Here is a 20,345-nt window from a genome sequence, read left to right as displayed (position 1 = left end):
TACATATAACAAAATGACGAAAACCCCTTGTCCTTGTAATTTTATAATGAATTTGTTCTGAAGTGCAGAAAGCGATAAATTCAATACACATTTCTGCAGTTAATGTATATGCATTAAAATGTTTTTTGCGATGGACCTTAAAAAGAACTTGATAGTATATTTTTTTAAACTTAGAAAATATACGAGAGTTGGTGTATATAATACAAGTTGTAAACATGTAAAAAGGAGGAGACTTGCTATTGTTGCTAATATTACCCCCAAAATACAAGTCAGCTTTCTTAAACATTAGTATTTGAAATGCAAAAGTAAAGATTTGATAAATTAAAATCAAATTACAATCATTTATCACTTATTTGAAAGCATAGTTTTAAAAGTCAATATTTGATAAAGAGTCGTAAAAATCTAGACAAGGATTCGCGGTTTAGCAAAAATATTGGCTTAAAACCAGTAACTACATGTAGTACTGTTCTTTTACCCCCAAAAATTTAATTATTTTCATTGTGCTTTGGCAATTCACGGTTACTGTTAATATGATGTTAATATATTCCCTCCCTTAAGTTGTCCGAGTATTGCACTACGTCATATTACGGGTTTAACAATATACGTTTGACTCTTACATAATTAGTTGTCTTTTTTTCGGTATGGATTTTGCACTACGTACCTTTTTACACAATGTCAGTGATTAAGAAATAAAATGATACATATTTCTACAAAATGACAAACAGAAAAGGAACTTGATTATATTTAAAAAAAAAACAGATAAAAATAGCATTTTTGAGGATATATTTCTACTTATTAAATTAACTACAGGAAAAAATCGCCATTTTGAAATAGGTTTGACACACCTACATAGACATGTAGTTGTAAGCAAGTACGTCGAATCCCAAAAAGGGGTGGATGACTATTTATAAATGACAAGTTAAGTATTTCGGGCATTTGAATAATCCTTTTCTGTATCATTTTGATTAGGAGGCTCATGACGTAAAAATCCCTATTCCTCTGTATGATTAAAAATAACGTTGCAGATAATTCTTCATTGAATATATAAGCAATTGGAACACTTGTTAAGAATCGCTAGCATCACACTGATACCTAATAGCTTCATAAATTACCAGTCTCTTTGAGCGGACCTATAGATTAGTCGTCTTTCACTAGCAAGCGGGTGCACTTCTCTACCCAAAATTCCTTTTTTCTTGTAACTAAAGCCATTAGTATTTTCGGGTCAGAAAGATCTGGTTTTAAATAGTATATAATTAACCATTTTCAACTAATGTTTAAAAAAGCGCTTGCATTGCCGGTAGAGAAAAGATTTAACTGAAAACCTCTGCTTTCTAGCATTGTTTTATCGAATTGAAAACAATAATATATTAACTAAAGGTAACTGGTTGACCCCGTTTTATTTTTGCTCCTTTCGCTCTCGTTGTCAGCGAGTGAATTCAATACCGTGCGATTTTTTTCCGTTTCAAATGATCTTTCTTCCAACACAACTGTATCCAAGCAAATTTTCAAGGTTAGAAGGGCGTAAGTTACACGAGGTGAAAATAACCCTGTATACAGTAATATTTCGTCCGTGCAACACATTTAAACGAAACATCATATTTAAAGGGTTATCGTCCTTTTTCACCCTGGATGACTGGTTTTTAGTTATTTCTCTTTATTTTTAAACTTCCTTATTGTATGGATGTGCACGGGTACAACTGATAACAACATGGTTGCCTTAATGTTTACGTTGATTTGGGGTTCTGCTTTATTTGCAGTTGTACAGAAATCGGCAGCAGGAATTTCAGCATCTCAACTTCACCAAGACATTGATGTAGTAGAGTTTGCAGTTGAGTCAGACACGGCATCAACAGTGGTGGACTTTTGTAAAAGATATGAATGCTCATTTTTTGGAAAGGTACTTTCATTATCGACTGCATTTATATATATACCACACTAGCACATATATTTTTAAACATATGCATGATGATTGAGTTTTTCTTCACATAAAAGAATGCTTAGTCGAAGTCAAAGATCAAAATCGATATAAAGTTATTTGAATATGACTATATCAAATCTGCAAAATACACACAATGTTGATCTTCATTACATATTTGGATCCTTTAAAGAATACGGAAATATGTTTCATCACATGTTCCTCTTGTAACAAATGGAATTAGCATAAAGACTCTTTAATTTGTTTATAATTTGTTTCCGTATCTTCTCTGTAATATTCTGAAAAGTTGAAAAATTGGCAATAAACTGAAATGATCTCATAGATTTGTGTTCGAGTGTTGCCTTTTAATAAAACTGAAGGGTGTATTCTTTTCTAACCAAACCAATAACTAGCAAGGAAATATTTTACCAATGTATCAATGTTTGTCTTATTTCCTGCATGAGATTAAACCTAAAAGTCATCAAAATTATTTATTAATGTTCCGTTTTAGATAACAAGCAAATATTTCCATATCAAATGCAAGGAATGGAAAATAAGACAATTTGGTGGAGAAAAGAACCTGCAAGACTCTGCGAAGAGATTTTATCGGGTAATTTTTAAAATATGAGATTAGATATAAAAATTTCCTCAGCTATGATATAAATTTCAAAATTCATATCATTGCCTTTACTCTGTTTTTTTTTTATTAACTGTGTAAAGGCAATACATAGTGAGTCAAAATAACAAACTAAAAATGTTTTTTAGAAATATCTTTAGGCTGATTATTATCTTTCTTCTTTTTCTTTTAGACGTTTCTTTAAACCTTAACATCTCGCTTGTTTGTTATCCGATTTAATTCAAATTAACAGGGTACATTAGAAATGTCAATAGCTAACTATGACTAAAAGATTTGTGCGATCGGTACTTCCTGTTTCGAGAAATTTCCCTATAAAAATTATTTTAATGGGTCTTGTGTACCTAAAAAGGCTCCGAGATGGTCGGTAGAAAGAAGTTTTAAATTACAAATCTTCAAAGTAGGCACTTTAACGTCGTCCTCCCAGTTTTATCAACATACTTATTCTATTAACAAACTGAAAACGAAATTTTTGTTTTAAAAAATGTTAAATTTTGCTCATGTTTTTCCTCTATAACTTTTTAGTCCTAAATATTTCCTAAATACATATAAAACAAAAGTTGTGCAAAATACCACGGGTTTTCATTCGGTATTATGAAAAAGGGGCTGGCCCCTTAAATTAGTGATCTAGATCCCTTAAAATCCTTTGCTTTATAACTCTAAAATGGTAAATTTTTCAAAAGGGGTACCGCTAGAAAAAATGTAATTTGTGATCTTATTAATCTCATAAAACTGTTTTTGTGTTCGGGTATTGCATAATAAGAGGGTAAAAAGTAATTCGTGTAGACCAGTACTCGTGGCAATCTGGCAAATAAACGGTACCTGCTTGTGCTTTAAAGTAAAAAAAAAAGACGCATAAACGTTGATTCTGACTAGTTGGAATGCTACACATTATCAGAGAAATGCTTTTACTGTGTGCAATTTTTTAACACGTTTATGGATATTTGTTAATTTAAAAGTTCATATATGGAAACAAACTTTAAAAAGCATGAAGTGAGATTTAATTTAATCTTTTCACCTCCACCACTTTTGATATTTAGGCACATGGTATAAATGAAAACTATTGTCATATCATAACTGCAATTGCATTCTAAAGCATTCCTTCCCGTAAGCTTTGTGTGTATGGTTTCATAACTCATCCCTTACATGTAGTGAGAGTCACCGAGCGTGGATCCGATGATGACACAAATATTTTACATTTTACCTACAAGTTTTACGTGTGCAATGACATGCGATGGCTATGGAATTTAAAAGAAATAGATTTTGTGGTCATCACAAATTCATTTAATCGGTTTTTGTTTTTTTTAATGATAATAAGTCCGCATGTTGCTTCTTTACATGCCATGCTATGAACTGCACAGAACTTAGTGCAGTGACCGATGCTCGGTCAGTACACCAACCACATGTTAAAAATAATTCTTGAAATTGTATTCACATAATTTAATATGTTCTATGCTATAAATTATAACAATGTTCAATAAAACGCTATATATATTCTCCGATATACCACATTTTTTTTTCGTTTTCGTCCGTTTTGAAAAAATATTAATTTGTTTAGTCCGTAAACTTGTCTGCATCAGCCATACGTTTGCTTTTATGTCCGAGTAAGGTAAAAGCAAACGTCAGGGTGATTGAGTATTCCTTTTCAACATAGCAGGATTTACCCTGCCAGGATATGATGTAAATTTTTTAAGGCTATGTTGGGTTTACTAAAGCTTAAATTTTGTCAGCGGCTCAACCCCCAGTCTATTTCAGCTATTTTAAACAATTTACAGAATCATCACTCTATATGGTAAGACGAATCTAAATTGTACAATTCATGGCTCTTCTACCCCCAGGGCACCACAGGTGGGGCCAAATAGGCAGCAAAAAAAAGAGCCAACCATCTTCTTTTCTACTCCCACACATGTGAGGGAAAAACTGAATGCACGGTTATGACGTCCATGAAGCCCTCTACCAAAATTGTGAAAATCATGACCCCTCGCCAGGGGTTCAGGCTCTAGGGTGGGACACATATGGCCATATACATGTACATGTAGTATAAATGTATTAACTCTTAAGAAATCCTCCTCTCTATTCCCATATCTATTTAAGAAAAACTAAAATCCATGGCAATGATGCCCATGAAGTTCTTCACCTAAATTGTGAAATTCACGACCCCTGGGTCAGGGGTTTAGGCTCTAGTGCAGGGCCAATACATGGAAATGTATAACCATATAGTAAAAATGTATTAAATCTCGGAAAATCTTCTTCATTTTCACACATGTGGGGAAAAAATTGCATTGTTCTGATTACCACAAACTCCTCTACCTAAGCTGTGAAACCCTGGCTCAGGGGTTTAGGCCATAAAGGGGGGGGGGGGCAATATGGCTATATATATTGTTAATGCAAATAATTCCTCTACTCTCGCAAATCTTTAAGAAAAACTGACTTCAATCACATGTATGTTAACCAGGAAGTCCTCTACTAAAGATGTAAATTTTAGAATAAAAAAAAATAGTTTTACTCTAGGGCGGGTCCAAAATTGATGTAAAGTGTTAATGCATGTATTGTTTAACTATTATTTTCTCTACTCTCACACACCTGTATGCATGTATTACAGTTAATGGAGTGATCTTCACTTGCGTCTTCATAATGGAGTTATCTTCCTGTGTTTGTCCTATTTAGTGTTATTCATTGATTTTAATGTAATGAAGATGTTGTATGATCAAAGTTATGCAAGTATATTGATCATTTGAAACAAAAACAGTTTTTAAACTTTCTAAATAAACAAATAGACTTGTAAATAGTACAGTAGTAATTGGCCAATCAAAATCACTGATAAGCAGTACATGTAAAATGATTTTGTATAAATGTAGATGTTGACAACATCTTCAAAGATGGAACAAGAGAAGTGTGTATCACAAAAAAAAACTTTCAATAGTTGATTTTTTAAAAATGCTTACAGGAAGAGTTTAGAGTTTCCGAGAACTACCGGTCCTACCGGCAAAACCAATAACATTTCATATATTACAGGTCCGAGGAAAGAATAAAATAAATTATAAAGAGTCATCAATAGAAACAGAACAGAAATAAATTAAAGATTGCATATTTTGGAATTATTTATTTAGAAACAAAACAAATTAATTCTAGATTATATATTTTAGAGGTTTTTTTTGGTAATTAAAGCTCTTTTTATATTTTTTTAAGTAATTACATAACACTAAAAAGTACTGTAACATAAATATTTGTTTTAATTGGACTGATAAAATTTGCTCCGGACTGGTAGAACATACTCAGGCATCAGTCCGAATTTTCTGGTTTTTGAAAACTCTGAGAGTATCTGTCTGCCCCTGGGGATGGGTGATTGGTGGTTGTTTTAGATAAAACATTTATACTAGCCATTTTGTTTTAGTTTATCTATGAAAACATATACACATTAAACTTATTTGAAAGTCGACAAATATGGGAACATTATTTTCTATCAGAGTATTGCACATTTTTGAGTATCAGGTAATGTACTCTTTTGTGATCTGTAAGTAATTCATAAATTAGAATTAAAGGTTTCAGAAGCCTTTTTGAAAGATTTTAGGCAGGTGGTTATCATGACTATATCATAATTTTTCAACTTGAAACTTAATTAAATGCATATATGAGACTCCTCGACAAGTTTGCATATGGGCTATGGTACTCAGGTAACCCTTAGGCCTATTGGCCTCTTGTAACATTCCAAAGTTTGAAAATTATTGCTGCAACTGAATGCAATTTTTAGTATGCCATTTTGGAAAAAGGTATGATTGAGTAGCTAAATAAACCCACTTCAGGTAGATAAATAAAGCAATGAAGGTCAATGAGGCTACATTACATAGCTAAATATAATGTTTGTACTGGATCTGATTTACTGTACAGTAGCCAATTAACTACATTGAATCTTCATGAGCTGTATTCAGAATCATAGCAGCTACCTAGCTCTACATATCAGCAATATGCAAGCATAGTAATAAAATCATTAATTTGTTCGGTGATTTTTCAATCATTTGGAAAGGTTGTCGATTTACACTAATCGATTTGAGATTTTATAATCTATAATTATCAGTTTGTTACATGTATAAATTCTATACCTATCATTTCTTTCTTATTTGGTTCTTAATGAAATGAACTGTTGCAAAGTGGTGGTTGTTTTTTTTTTAATCTCAAAAGATATGTAACACTCTAAGACAACTCGATGGTTGTGGCCATCTTTAGACAGTATTGATCTCGTTTAGGAGAAAAGCTGTATTTACAAATTTAGAAAAATATCCAGTTTGAAAAAATTAGTTAATACAGATTTTTTCTTTACGAAATGATAGTTAATAGCTAAACAAATCATATCTTAAACTTTTACACAGATCTGATGGTTATTTTGTCTACCATCGGGCCTCCTAAATGGAAAACAATACAGCATACCTCTTAAAAATTTCAAAGTAATTGCAAATTGCATTTCTTTATTTTAAATTAAACCATAGCATGAAATTAAGGTAACTCCGTACCTATAAAATCATGGGTTCAAAGTTAAAAACATAACTTTTTTCTAACTTAGTGGACTTGAATTTCATCAAAAAATCAATAAAATATATATGTATCAATACTATTTAAGATGTAAGGTAATAAAAACCAAAGGCTGAAATTATCATCTGAAAATCACACTTTTTTTGTTTAAAAATTAAATATAAGTGGATGGATACTTGTTTGTATATTTAAATTTTATTGCTTACTTTGCCAGAAAACTAAAATTAATTTAAAAAAAAGAAAAATATTGTTTACATTAGAAAAATTATAGCATTTAGATATATCACTCAGAGAAAAGAAGAAAAGAGTTATTTCCCTTTGTCATTATTGAATTATGTCGAATACAAGGATGAAAAACGCTTATTAAATATATCCAAGTAAACAATGATTTGAGTTTTTGATGTGCACCTATCATAACATAGAAATTACAAATCTACTTGCAAGAATTTTAATGAATTCATGGTTTTTGTAAAATGTATGACGTCACAGGAGGGTGGATTTACTTTAAGTGACCATATTTTATAAAGATAATACAATTTGTTTCTGATTAGATAATTAGCTGATAATAAATTGGTAATGGACTAATGGTCAACTGATTCTGCTGATTAATCGATTATAATTTCTAATTGATTTGACAATGCTAGTAGCTGCTATGATCTTAAATGCAGCCATAAACAGTTCTTGTACATCTATCATTAGAACCCTTGTCAAAGAATTTATAGGCACACTTTAAGACACAATAATATTGACAAAGATCTGTTTTCTAAGACAATTTTCTTTATGCTGCATACATAATAAATACATAGCTAACATAACTCTGAATGTCACCAGATGTATCACCATCGGATGGAGTCAAACTAATTACTGTCTTACCAACAGGCTTTTCACTTTCCTGTTGAGTATTTAAAGGATGAAATTTAATTTGATAGAGATTAATTCAAGTCACCAAATGATGCAATGCTTTGATTGCTCATTAAGTTTTTTCAAAGGTCACCCAGTAAGTAAAACAGTTTTATATTCAAGGTTGTTTTACCGTTTGTCGGGAAGTTCAGAAAAGTTGCAATTATGCATTTGCATGTATTATGGTTACACTAGCTAGTTTTTTTCTTTACCTCTCGAAGGTATACTTACGCGGGTAGGTTAAGGCAACTCCGAGTTTAGTGACCTTCAAAATTATGATCAATTCAAAAACTGTTCATTTTTATAAAAACAGTGCTGAATATGAATACCAAGTGAATGTGTTCCCAAAGATATCATTTTTCTACTTCGGAATCGACTCGATTTTTGAAGCTGCCGAGCCATGGTATCACGTGACAGTTAAAAATAGATCACTTTTTTACCTTAACAAAAAATGAAAAAGTGTAACACTACCCCGAAGTTTATTTGTATGTTTGCTTTTATAATTCGATCGGCAAATAGTTCATGTTTATTGGTATTACTGCTAGAACCCTATTGTTAATCGCATAAAAAAGATATTGTAAATATTTATCGGAAACCCTCTCAACTTCTATAATTTCATTGAAAATACTATATATTTTTCATTTAAAACAACAAAGCACAGGATTCTAGCAGCACTTTTCAAGTAGTTTAGGTCATATACCGTTGATATTTACCAAAGTCATCTTTCAAAATATCCGGGGTAGTGTTACACTTTTGGCTTTCTTTGTACACATTGACAGAGGAAAGGATGGTCAAGCCATATAAATGTTGATCTGCTTACCTTAAAACACTCGCTGATAAAACAAAATATCCATGCCTGTATTATCCTGATTATATCCTAACTGACACTCATATAAATCTTAGGTATCTGTATTAAATAAGTCTTTTTTCGGCATTGTTTTCACTGCATTCCAATGATTTGTCTCCCGACATGATCTTCTCTATTAAACATGCTTGTGACGTCATCAATGATAATTATACGTAATAGAGAGAAATCGAAGCTATATTCAGTTAGAAGAGTTTCTAGTGATATTTCATGCCTCTAGTTTTTATAATTTAAACCAGAGATAAAGTTAAAATCGACATGTTCCTGAGTAAAATATGACATCATGCTGCTTATTGTGACGTCATATTGATCAGAGGAATTTGATCGCTGAGAGTTGCCTTATCATACCCGCGTACCATAATGTTGTATTTCTTAATATCTTCACAAGTGACACGATGAGAAAATCTTATAGATAAGTTGTAATGTTTACAAAATATATAATATTGTTTGGTTATTTGCTTTAGTTTCTTTATTTGTAAAGAACCATGGCAATGCAGACTTGCATTAAATATAAATGTCAATGACGGAAAAAGAACGTTCGAATGATTTAACTATGAGCATGGACATGTACGTTAACTAAGTCTAGAACTATACAATTAACACTCTGCATTGCTCTTAATCTGTCAAAATATTAGCCTATTCAGGATTCGCTTTGTTCGTCTAAGTATTCATTTTTTATGAAATATAAGCATTTAATTTTTACTTAAAATATTGAAAGAATTTTAAATGGGTATTTCTGAGAACAAAAAATAGACCAGTAGAATCTTGAAGTAACATTTATTAATTGTTTTCTTGTAGATCAAAAGTTTAGAAAGGCAGCATTTCCATATGAATTACCTAAAAACAAGTGACCCTCAATGGTCAAATATGTGGAACTTGGTAATGTTACCTTATATATTTATCAGCGTATTTTGATTTCAAATTAAAAAACCTTTTCATTACCACTGCTGATTTGAAATGAAAGTATTGAATAGTAAATAAAATATCATTCTAAACTTTTAAACAGTACCAAGGATCATTATTATCTATTTAAAGAACGGAGAAGTTGTTCCAAACACAAGAGTATCGGAGGCTTGGAGATATGGATTCAATGGATCTGGCATTACTATTGCAGTTCTAGACAGTGGTATCCAGGTTGACCATCCAGATCTTAGAAAAAATATTGTAAGAATTACTTAAATGATGCCTATATCAATTATTACATGACCAAAACACTCATCTTTGAATAATCCAATACTTTTATTTTTCATGTTTCAAGGATGCTGTTAATAGTTATGACTTCATAGATCAAGATTCAAACATCACTCCGGATGAAATCAGTGACAGGTACATTTCTAATGTACATTAACTTCTTATTTTTTCGAAAAAATAAAGTAAAAAATTATCTACGGTTTGAAGTTTGAAATACCCTTTCTCTACATATTATTAAACATTTCCATTTTTTGTTAAAATTCCCTTCAAAAGGCGATAAAAATATTGAGGTATTTTGTTACAGGACAAATTTAGCATATTGAAAGAAGTAGCAGTAAATACAGAAGTGTTAATAAAATCTTAAATTGTTTTCGAAGCTAATTTTCTAAGCTCATTCTCAAATAGCCATGGTACATCAGTTACCGGACTAATTGCCGCAGAAGCAAATAATGGCGTGTGTATAGTTGGAGTTGCCCATGCTTCTACAATCATAGGTACATATACCAAAAACAAATTACTCTTGCATGTAAATCTCCAGTGAAGGTATTGTTTGTTGTAGCTCCGATCCTTTTTTTGTAGGTGTAAGATTAATCGGAAAAGACATACCAGTTAACGACATTACTGAAGCAAAAGCCCTCACTCATCATTTAAGTAGGGTAGATATATACTCAAACAGCTGGGGATCATATAGTGGATTGCTATATCATAGACTTGGACCTGTTAGCGAGAGTGCATTGGTTGATGGTGTAACTTTGGTAAGCCTATAAATTTTTAAACATCATTATAGCGAGCGCAGCTTACCGGCACGTAGCCCCAGCGAGAGAAGCAAGCTCTACCAGCAAGGCGTAATAGAAAAATAGAAAATTTGGACTATCTGCATATTCAATAAACGGATTAATGTGGCTTCAGTTACTGGGACCAGAAATTGCCTGTTTTTATTGGACCAGTGGTTCCCCTGTAACATGCAATATGATTTCCCATTTCACGCTCTCTCGAGAACAAGCAAGATAAAAATAAGCAATATTTATGCATGTACATTGTATTGCTGACATTACGAACATGGATATGCAACATCCAACTCTTTAACTTCGGTACTCTTTCACAATACAATCGAGTGACGTCACAATGGTTTTCTTGCACATTGATCCGTCAGAATTTTTTGGCATAAGTAAATTTTTGACCCATAATGCAATTTAAAGCATTGCAAACGGCGTTCGCACGTTCTCGGAAAATCAAAGTAAAACTTTTTAGAACCAGATATAATGTGTTTTTAAAAAACGTCACGCTTTTTAAGAAAAAAACCCAGTATACTACACATAGTTTTTGATATCAGGGGGGAGTTTTTAAGAGAGACAGGCGACATTAAACCGACGTGAACTCCGACGTAACAATGACGTTAAATAACGGGGTATAACTGATTATTCTAAAGGTAATTAATGTTTCTTGAATAACCGAAAGATGAATTTCTCTCAAAATTTGCAAAAGCTAACGAATGAGGTCATTTATTCAGGAATATGAATCAACTGTTCATTACAGTCTTTTGAGGGCTAAAAGTTAATAGATTTTGAGAAGATTTCCTTAAAATTGCGGTATTCCTGCCCCTGTTTCTTGAGAAGGTTTCTACAAATTACTTGACGTTACAACCACTTTCAAAGGAAACAATGTTAAAATATTAATTATTCAACGACTATGTACGCTAGTTCCACAGTACTTATTAAAAAAATCAAACAACAATAATTCTTGAAGTATTGCTTATATACTGTAGCGTAAAAATAATAAAGATGAAAAGAAGATATATTCTATTTAATTTGTATTCAAATATTCAAATCAATTCAAATTGTATTCAAATATATTTAAGGATTTTGTTTACATCTATTTGTCTAATTTTCAGTCAATTTATTTTAATGATACGTATATATATATATTCAATCATAAGCTGCGCTCGCCCCAACGCTCGCACCGTTAAACATATTAACTTAAAGTACATGTAATTATAAGCAAGTCAATGAATCCGTAAATGAAAGTAACGAAAAATGGCGATTTGGTGATTTATGCAGGTATGAAGGTGGCTTCGAATGCAGAACAAATGCGTTATGTAAAGTATCTAGTACGTAATGCTCGCCACCTTCATTGCCCATATGTATCACCAAAGAAATCATTTTTCTGATTATAAATACATATATATCTGAATCATTTGTTACATCATTTACCATGAAAGTAGAATTGTTATTATTATAGTCAATCAGGAATTTACACAAACACAACAGCCATTAATTTACCATGTGAGGGTTTCCATCATAATTGTAATTACTGTAAGTCTGAGATCAATTCAAATAACTCCTTTCCTGCTTTCAATGTGTCTTTATCTTTAAAAACGACATTATTCATTTTTATTTAGTTACTTCAAGATGGCAATGAAATAGCTTACCAATGTATATAGGCAGCATTGAAGTGTTGCGTACACACATACGCCGATCGACATCGTTTATATGGATCGCGTAGACTTCAGGCCTTTTAGATTTGAGCCTTAAAGTTTATAAATTACAACTAGATTTGACCCGTGCTTGCACGGGTTGACATTGCATATAATATAGGACATTTATGAAATATATACATCTACACACCGTATTGTTGACATTTACATAACCAAGCTTTAAGACTACAATAATGCTATTAATTTCACTACACTATGCTTAGTTAGAATAATCTAACCGTGTCTCGGAACAGGCCTTCCCCACAGCCGGTTAAGATGCCTCCCATATACCCTTAATGTAGCAAAAAATTGCAAAATCGCTCCAAAACGATTTTGGAGAAAATTAATGAAGCTGCATTGAAGATAACAGTTAAATTAGTCATAAGAAACCATTTTGAGGCTAAAAATATATTTCATCTAAAAGTTTGAAAATTTCAACACTTTTTCTCTAACGTTTTTACGCGCTTCGAATTTTTACACCATGTTGACATTCGAAACTCTGGATATTTCTTATATTAGATGCACTGAGTTAGAGTAATCTCCCATATTTCCTTTGATGAAAAGAATATATGACAATTTTCAATGAAAAGGTACATGTATTTGTAATATCGTTTCTCCATGCAAATGTGAAATTGTGGAGATACAAACTAAAGAGCCCTCCTGTAATTTAGCGTGAATATAATGCGCATGTGCATAATTGTAAAATCGACAAAAACCCAAAAGATTACCGGATTTTTAAAAGGAATTTTCGTTGATTTTGTAAATTAGCAAAGCTTGACTGAGAAAAAACAAATTGGTAATCTTCAAGTTCCAATCATGTTTAAAATATATAAAACAAAGGACAGAACCCTTCCGAATTTTCAGTATTAAAGACCAAAAATTCGAGTCTATTATTTTAATATAGTAGTTTAGATAGATTTTCCAAAAAAGGTACACACAATCGTGGATGATCAAACTGATCAAACATATGCAAGTCTTATAAAACTCTTGACTATAATGATTTGAAACAAATAGGAACAAATTGGAGTTTTTATAAAAGAAATGAACTACATTTATCATTGCTTTGAAGTATACCTTTCTCCTTTGTTGATTACATTCATTTCTAAAATATCTTTATATGATGACGAAACCATAACAAAACTTATTTATAATTCAGGTTTAGTCATGTTTGTTTGCTAAAAATATTGCTGAGAAAGTATACATAATTATGCGTGACTAAGTGCAAATAAAAAGCATTGGTAACTTTGTTTTTAACAAGATTTAATGGTCATTTTCAACTACAAAATCGTGTGATTTCTTATTCTTCAAGGTGTCTTATAGGATAAAGGTATACGTAGATATCCATTTAAATTATTTAAATAACAAGTCTTGGAAATTATTTCGTGGTGGTTCGCAAAGACATTGGTTTAATAACGTGTTATGAATGAATTATCAAATTTGCAACCATTAAATAAAGTTTTTGTAACACAAAGCCATTCACAAAACGAGAAGTACTAGTACATGCAATAATACCGGTATTTTGCTCAGGTAAAGTTCATACGAATTAACCTTCTTCACTTTTGCAATATTCGCTTTTACATGTATCTACGGAAACTGATTATCTTACTTTATAACGTTTTGTCCATTTAACTGCTACACAGGCATAACTATTTAAGATAACAGTACATAGATGTAAAACTGCAAACTTTGTTTGGATGTCCGTTGTAATATTTGTAACAAATACCTGCGTAAAATAGATTTTTTTGACGCTGTGAAAGAATTTTAATATAGAAATAAACACACATACTTTATTATGAGTTTATTTTCTCTTTTTTACGATTTATAATCATCAACTTTACTGACACCCATTTAAATCAGATCCTTAGCTAATTGTATCTGTAATGTTAAACACTATTGAAGTAAATGAGATTTTTCTCCCATCATATTTCTTTCGTACCACATAAAAAGGAAAGGAATATTAAATATATAAACCACTTCTGGTAAACCGCCTTTTAAAGATAAGACTGCAATGATTCTTTTTAAATGTAAAACATGATTACGTGGAAAACGCATAACGGGTATACAACAAATAGTTAACAAATAGGCACTGCTTTTCTTTTGAACGAATGATTATGTATGGTTTCTTTTTTCAACGCAGGGACGAAACGGGAAAGGTGTTATATATGTCTTCGCCGCAGGCAATGGCGGAAAAGATGACAACTGCAACGCGGATGGCAAACTCAGTAATCTATGTACAATTCCAATAACAAGTATCGGCATTGATGGAAAGGCTGCTCCATATGCCGAAGTTTGCGCTTCAGCTTTCGCTGCAACATATTCAAGCATACCGGAACGACAGTTGGTACAGTCATTTAAAGCATATCTTTTACAATTTTATGCTATAATATGGTATGCGACTTTAATGATATGTTATGCAATTTTAATGATATGCTATAAGATTTGTATGTTATGCTATGAGAAATTGAAATGAAGGGCTTATTGATATGTTATTTTAGGTATGCTATGAGATTTGAACAAAACGCCTCCACACACAGAAGCGTTTCACACATTTCGAAGTAATAAAATAAGAAGCTCAAATTTACCACTAATCTGCAATGTGAACATTTATTTTTTTCAAATAAAAACATTTAAAACCGAGTTAAAATAATGCTGTATGCTATGCTATGGCATGATGTGATGAATGAGATTCTATGAAGTTGTATGCTATGGTATGAGATCACAAAGCTATGGTATGAGATTCCAGTACATTGTAAAGAGATTTCAATGCTATGCTATGCTATGGTGTATGTTGTAAAAGATATGCTTGAACTGACTGTAATGTAACAATACTTTAATATGATTAAATCTATGAACTTTTTTTCTCAATTTGATTTTCTCTTCATTTTCAAGTCCAATTAATGCTAGAATTTTAAATCTCTTAGACAGTAAGGTCCCCGACACTTCTGTTGTTTTTACTTTTTTATGACACTACGTCTTAACATGGCGATTTCAATTTATTACAGTGAATGTAAACCTTATTATATCGCCAACAAAGTCTCCATATACATGCATGTAGCTCAATGGGTAATAGATCACGAGTTTTATCAAGGCAAAGACCTTTGCTTTTATGAATTGAAATAAATCTATAAACTTGATTATTTTCTCAGATTGATATTTTCTTTATTTTCAAGTCAAATAAATGCTAGGAATTTTAAATTTCAAATTTATTTAGACAATAAAAATTAAGACTTATATGCAAAACTTCTTCCATAGGTGTCGACGATCTTTAAAACAGTCCAAGGAGTATTTTTTTTTCATTCCGTTTATAATAAATGATTTTTGCCAAAGGCTGGAATATTATTATGCTCCCAACTTTGTATAACCGATTCTTATTCTCATTATTTGATAACGATTATTCTTACAGACTTCTACATCTCTGAACTCTACATGTGTCAGCAACAGCAACCTGGAGGGAACGTCTTTTTCGGCTCCACAAGCTTCAGCAATTGTGGCATTAGCTCTTCAGGCAAAGTAATAAGTATTCATTCTTTAAAAGATTTTCACGTGTTTACAGAAACTTGTGAACAGCACATCATGTCTTTTTAGATGGCACCATTCATGTAACGTCATCCATTAAATTTTTGGTTTTTAATATTGTTTATTTATCAAAACGAAATGTAACTAATTTAAGATTTTTTTTGCAAACTTACTTTTATATGAAATCAATTACAGTATAACATGTGTCTTAAAAAGACATATTGACGCACAAACCTATGATTTAGCAATTTTTACACGATTTCTGTATTTTTATCTATCATATGAAAAAATGAACTTTTTAAAAATTACGTTGTTCAAAAGTAATTAAATCAAATTAAAAAGAGAAAAATAGAATTAAGTGTTTGTCCAACACAAAAATATTGCGTTTTCCTTCCGCTTAGCCACGCAAGCGCAGGGGATCGTAAATGCTGCAGTCTGACATATATCATGAGCCAGGGGCCTCTCATTGAAACCTGATTTCATCAAGAACTATATGTTTATTAAGATGTACTCTCTGTAAATGCATATTTCTTACCACATACATCAAATAGCTTCAAGTTCAAATTCTTTTCTCGGTGTGTTAATCCCATTGTAACTATTTTTAGAGACTAATATTAATCGCAATCACGTGACACTAAAATCACTGTCCAAAACAACTCAGTTTGTTTACTTGTGTATATTTCGGATGAGTTTTAATGATTTATAAATTAACTGATAGATGATAAATTATATTGTGTGTAACCTCCGAATGATAAAATTTAGTATATTTAGTCATAATCAAAAAGTAAATCATCTATTTTAAGTCACCGTGTCACTTTAATGCAAAACATATAATATATATAAATTGTCTTGCTTTCACTACTTTGAATGCAAATGATATTGTTGTGGTAGTCCTTCGCTCACATGGCGAGATGTTCAACATTTGATTGTACAGACAAGTAAACGACACAATATTGACGATGACTTTGAGAAACAACCTTGGCAAATCAATGGAGCCGGGTTTAATGGTATATTGTCTTTTGAATTGTTTTCCATAAAGTTATTCATAAGTACAGGTGATAAAAAACGCATTCAGAAAAAACTTATTTTACAGAATATTTCGAGCAGTCTTGCATTGTGCAAAACCTTGCCATGTCTATTTTTTTTAATGTCATATGTCAGTGAGTCAGATTGTTGGTTTTGGAATGATGGATGCAGAAGCAATGGTATCCCTCGCAAAGACATGGACCCTAGTAGACCAACAACTGTATTGTTCCTCTGAAACAAAGAACGTTAACAAAAACTTGTAAGGATATCTTTTATTTTCTGATAACCATAATCATGAATAACTGGAATATTTAAAGGTTTTAATTATCACAGTTTCCTACCGTTATGTTTTACAGAAACAATTCGAGGGATGTGTTTAACACAACAATCTCAGAGTTAACCAGTACAATAAAAGACTCCGGTGAAAACTGCACAATACGTTCTCTAGAAAAGGTTCAGATAGATGTGTGTTTTTCCTTTGATTCAAGGAGAGGAGATATAACTCTGATTTTGGAGTCACCTTCATTTACTAAGTCCTACCTAATGACCCCACGGTCAATGGACTCTTTTATAACACATGATTCACCTGGAATCGTTACATGGACATATACATCTGTTCATTTCTGGGGAGAAAACATTCAAGGAAAATGGAACCTATCAATGAAGTACGAATCTGAAGATAGTCTGAATACACATGATGTTTCAGGTATTCATTTCTATCTTAGAAAAAATGATACAAATTAAAGAGAAAGATTCATAAATTGTGTATTGTTTTTGTAAAAATAAATATAGTTGAATATGTATATGCGTAAGGCTAAGTGTAAGCTGTTTTCTTTTTTATTTTAGCCACTCTTATATCCTGGAGGCTTCATTTTTATGGAATCTCAAAAGGTGCGATATTTTCTACTTAATTTATGTAAATGCTCGTTATACTTAAAAACTTGGTTGTCGCATCATTCCACTCAAACATCTCTAATGACCAATTTTTTAAAACTTAATTTCACGTGGTATATCACAGATACCTGCGCGGGTCTTTTTGAATAGGAAGCGTTTATTTCATTTATCACTGAACCATTCCATGTGTATTTTACCTTAGACCAATATCATAGGCCCTAGAGGCCATTGTATGATCATAAATCAATAATAATGATAAATATCTGGTATATAAATCATGTCTTCCTGTCTGACTATGAAAAGCAGATCCAAAAAATAACCGCTACAGAAACACATTCATTTATATGATGCCTTACGCTTTCTTTCATTGTTTTTCTTACAACGTTAAGTCTGTGCATATGAATTTCTATCATAATCGTGCACACATGTATATAACATATTCTTTTTTTAGATGTCAACATTATAAAGGGAACTTTTTTGAAGGAAAAAACACTAGCACTGAGACATAATCTATTTTTAAAAATATACTAGATCATTTCTTAATTATCAGGGAAAATCTGTTAAGGATATAAATATCATCAATATATTTGTAGACAATGCGAAGGCTCCCGACATCAAGAAGATCAATGATAATTCTTCAACAACCGCTGTTGCCATAGCTGTAACAGTTATTGTCATAATTGCAGTTCTGGTTTCTGGTTTGTTATTGTATAAGTATTGGCCCAAATTGAAACAAAGTAACATATTAAAATTACTACGGATGCCAAAAGAGATATCCGATACCGATCCAAGCAGATTTGAAAGGTTCTAAAACATGAAAACATTCTGTCCATAGTCTGATGTCCAATTTTCAATGATGCTGTATGATAAACTAAATGTATTCAATACCCATATCTTATATTGCTCAGCATTGGACCTTTAGCTTCTGTTTCCATATACAACGTCGATCATTTAACAAAACGAGTTGTACCTGCCGGAAATTCTTACTGTTCAAAAACTACTCAAAATATTTTTTTTTCTTATTTTCAGAAGTTGAAAAATTACTTAAAATGATTTGTTGAAATGTTTTGTATGTAGTTTTACTATTAAATATATCATGTTCTTTTGATAAAAAAAAATATTCATTTACCAACCTAATTTTGTAAAAGATTCTCTCAAACATTTTTACGATACGGCTTTATACGATTTTGTAAATTAAAAAAAGTGCTCAATTTTTACATTCCGCCCTTATGTTTGGTATTACTGCTCTGGAAATATCTTTTGTCTTCAAATATAAAAAAAAACAGTTGTTAAAAATCATTGCATAATATTTAAAAATGTTGTCCCATGGTTTGGTTCAGGGAATATTTCAAAAGTTGACCCCACATCCCCCCATTCCCAACCCCAATACCAACCCCCAACCTGAAAAAAAAGAACAACGAAAATTATGGTCAATCTTCTGTTAGTCAATTTGCTTTGTGTGAAAAAAATATTAAGAAGCAGTTATAGTTCATTTGTACAGAAATCTTTATCATATTTAAAGTGATATCATATTGAAAGATTTGAGAATTCATTTAAGTGGTTTTTATTACACCTTGTATTATTGTAGAAGCTTTTTATGTTGTTCAACAAATTTCATGCAGATGTAGTCAGAGTTTTTAATAACAAACTTTTAGAAACAGATTTGTATGTACACATGTAATTCAAGAGAATGAAATGCAATTATATTACTTTTATCTGTCCAATTGTTGACTGCTTTTCTTATTGTTTTTCATATCATTTTGCTTCTTGATATCCTTATCGTTTTGTTCCATAGACACATAATGCATATACATGTGTATTTTATCAAACAAAGAACTATATTCAATAAGGTCTTATTTCTGCCCCCATTATTTCACATTTAAAAATAAGCAATATCATATCATATAAAAATTGATATTAGATAGTTCAATAAAGCATAAAACTGATTTTGTCAGTTACAGAAATTTAGAAGTTTTATAATAATTTCTCGTGCTTCTGAAATGTCACACTATTGGAATTTTTTCCGCAATTTATCAAAAGCATGAACATTCATCGGTTCTTCTACATATTCAATTACAGGAAATATAGAGCGTAATCTTGCGTCAACACCCTTTTCACACATATAACCGTTCAAATTATTATTGACATCATAAAATGATATTTAAATGGAGTTCAAGCAAGCATGCCTTGGATAATTTCTTTTTTTTTAAACCGATATAACATTTTTGGCTAAAACGCGTACTTTTATGACATTAGCTTATATTTATGTATCATATTTCGATCAAGAGATGGATCAGACGATTACTTTTTAAGAAATTAACTTATATTAGATACCTTAAAACTTTTTTAGCAAGTTTTTTAAGCTCTATTTGTAACTTTGAATGTAGGGACATGCAAACACTTC

General features: G+C 31.4%; 1 protein-coding gene across 1 annotated transcript; it reads left to right on the top strand.

Moving 5' to 3' along the window:
* The first annotated feature begins 1,677 nt into the window (after positions 1–1,677).
* Positions 1,678–19,670, top strand: LOC105323116 (furin-like protease kpc-1). Its single transcript, XM_066071036.1, has 14 exons — positions 1,678–1,897; positions 2,427–2,525; positions 9,640–9,720; positions 9,877–10,005; positions 10,100–10,167; positions 10,438–10,526; positions 10,612–10,787; positions 14,643–14,846; positions 15,909–16,015; positions 16,913–17,028; positions 17,183–17,306; positions 17,404–17,753; positions 17,894–17,938; positions 18,535–19,670. Exons 1-14 carry the CDS (start codon positions 1,682–1,684, stop codon positions 18,750–18,752), a joined length of 2,022 nt encoding a protein of 673 aa, XP_065927108.1. The 5' UTR covers positions 1,678–1,681; the 3' UTR covers positions 18,753–19,670.
* Positions 19,671–20,345: the final 675 nt, after the last annotated feature.

This window comes from Magallana gigas, chromosome 9 (assembly GCF_963853765.1).
Source record: "Magallana gigas chromosome 9, xbMagGiga1.1, whole genome shotgun sequence".
Lineage (NCBI taxonomy): Eukaryota > Metazoa > Mollusca > Bivalvia > Ostreida > Ostreidae > Magallana > Magallana gigas.
The sequence above is the reverse complement of the archived record's forward strand: the minus strand, read 5'-3'. Positions and strand labels throughout refer to the sequence as shown.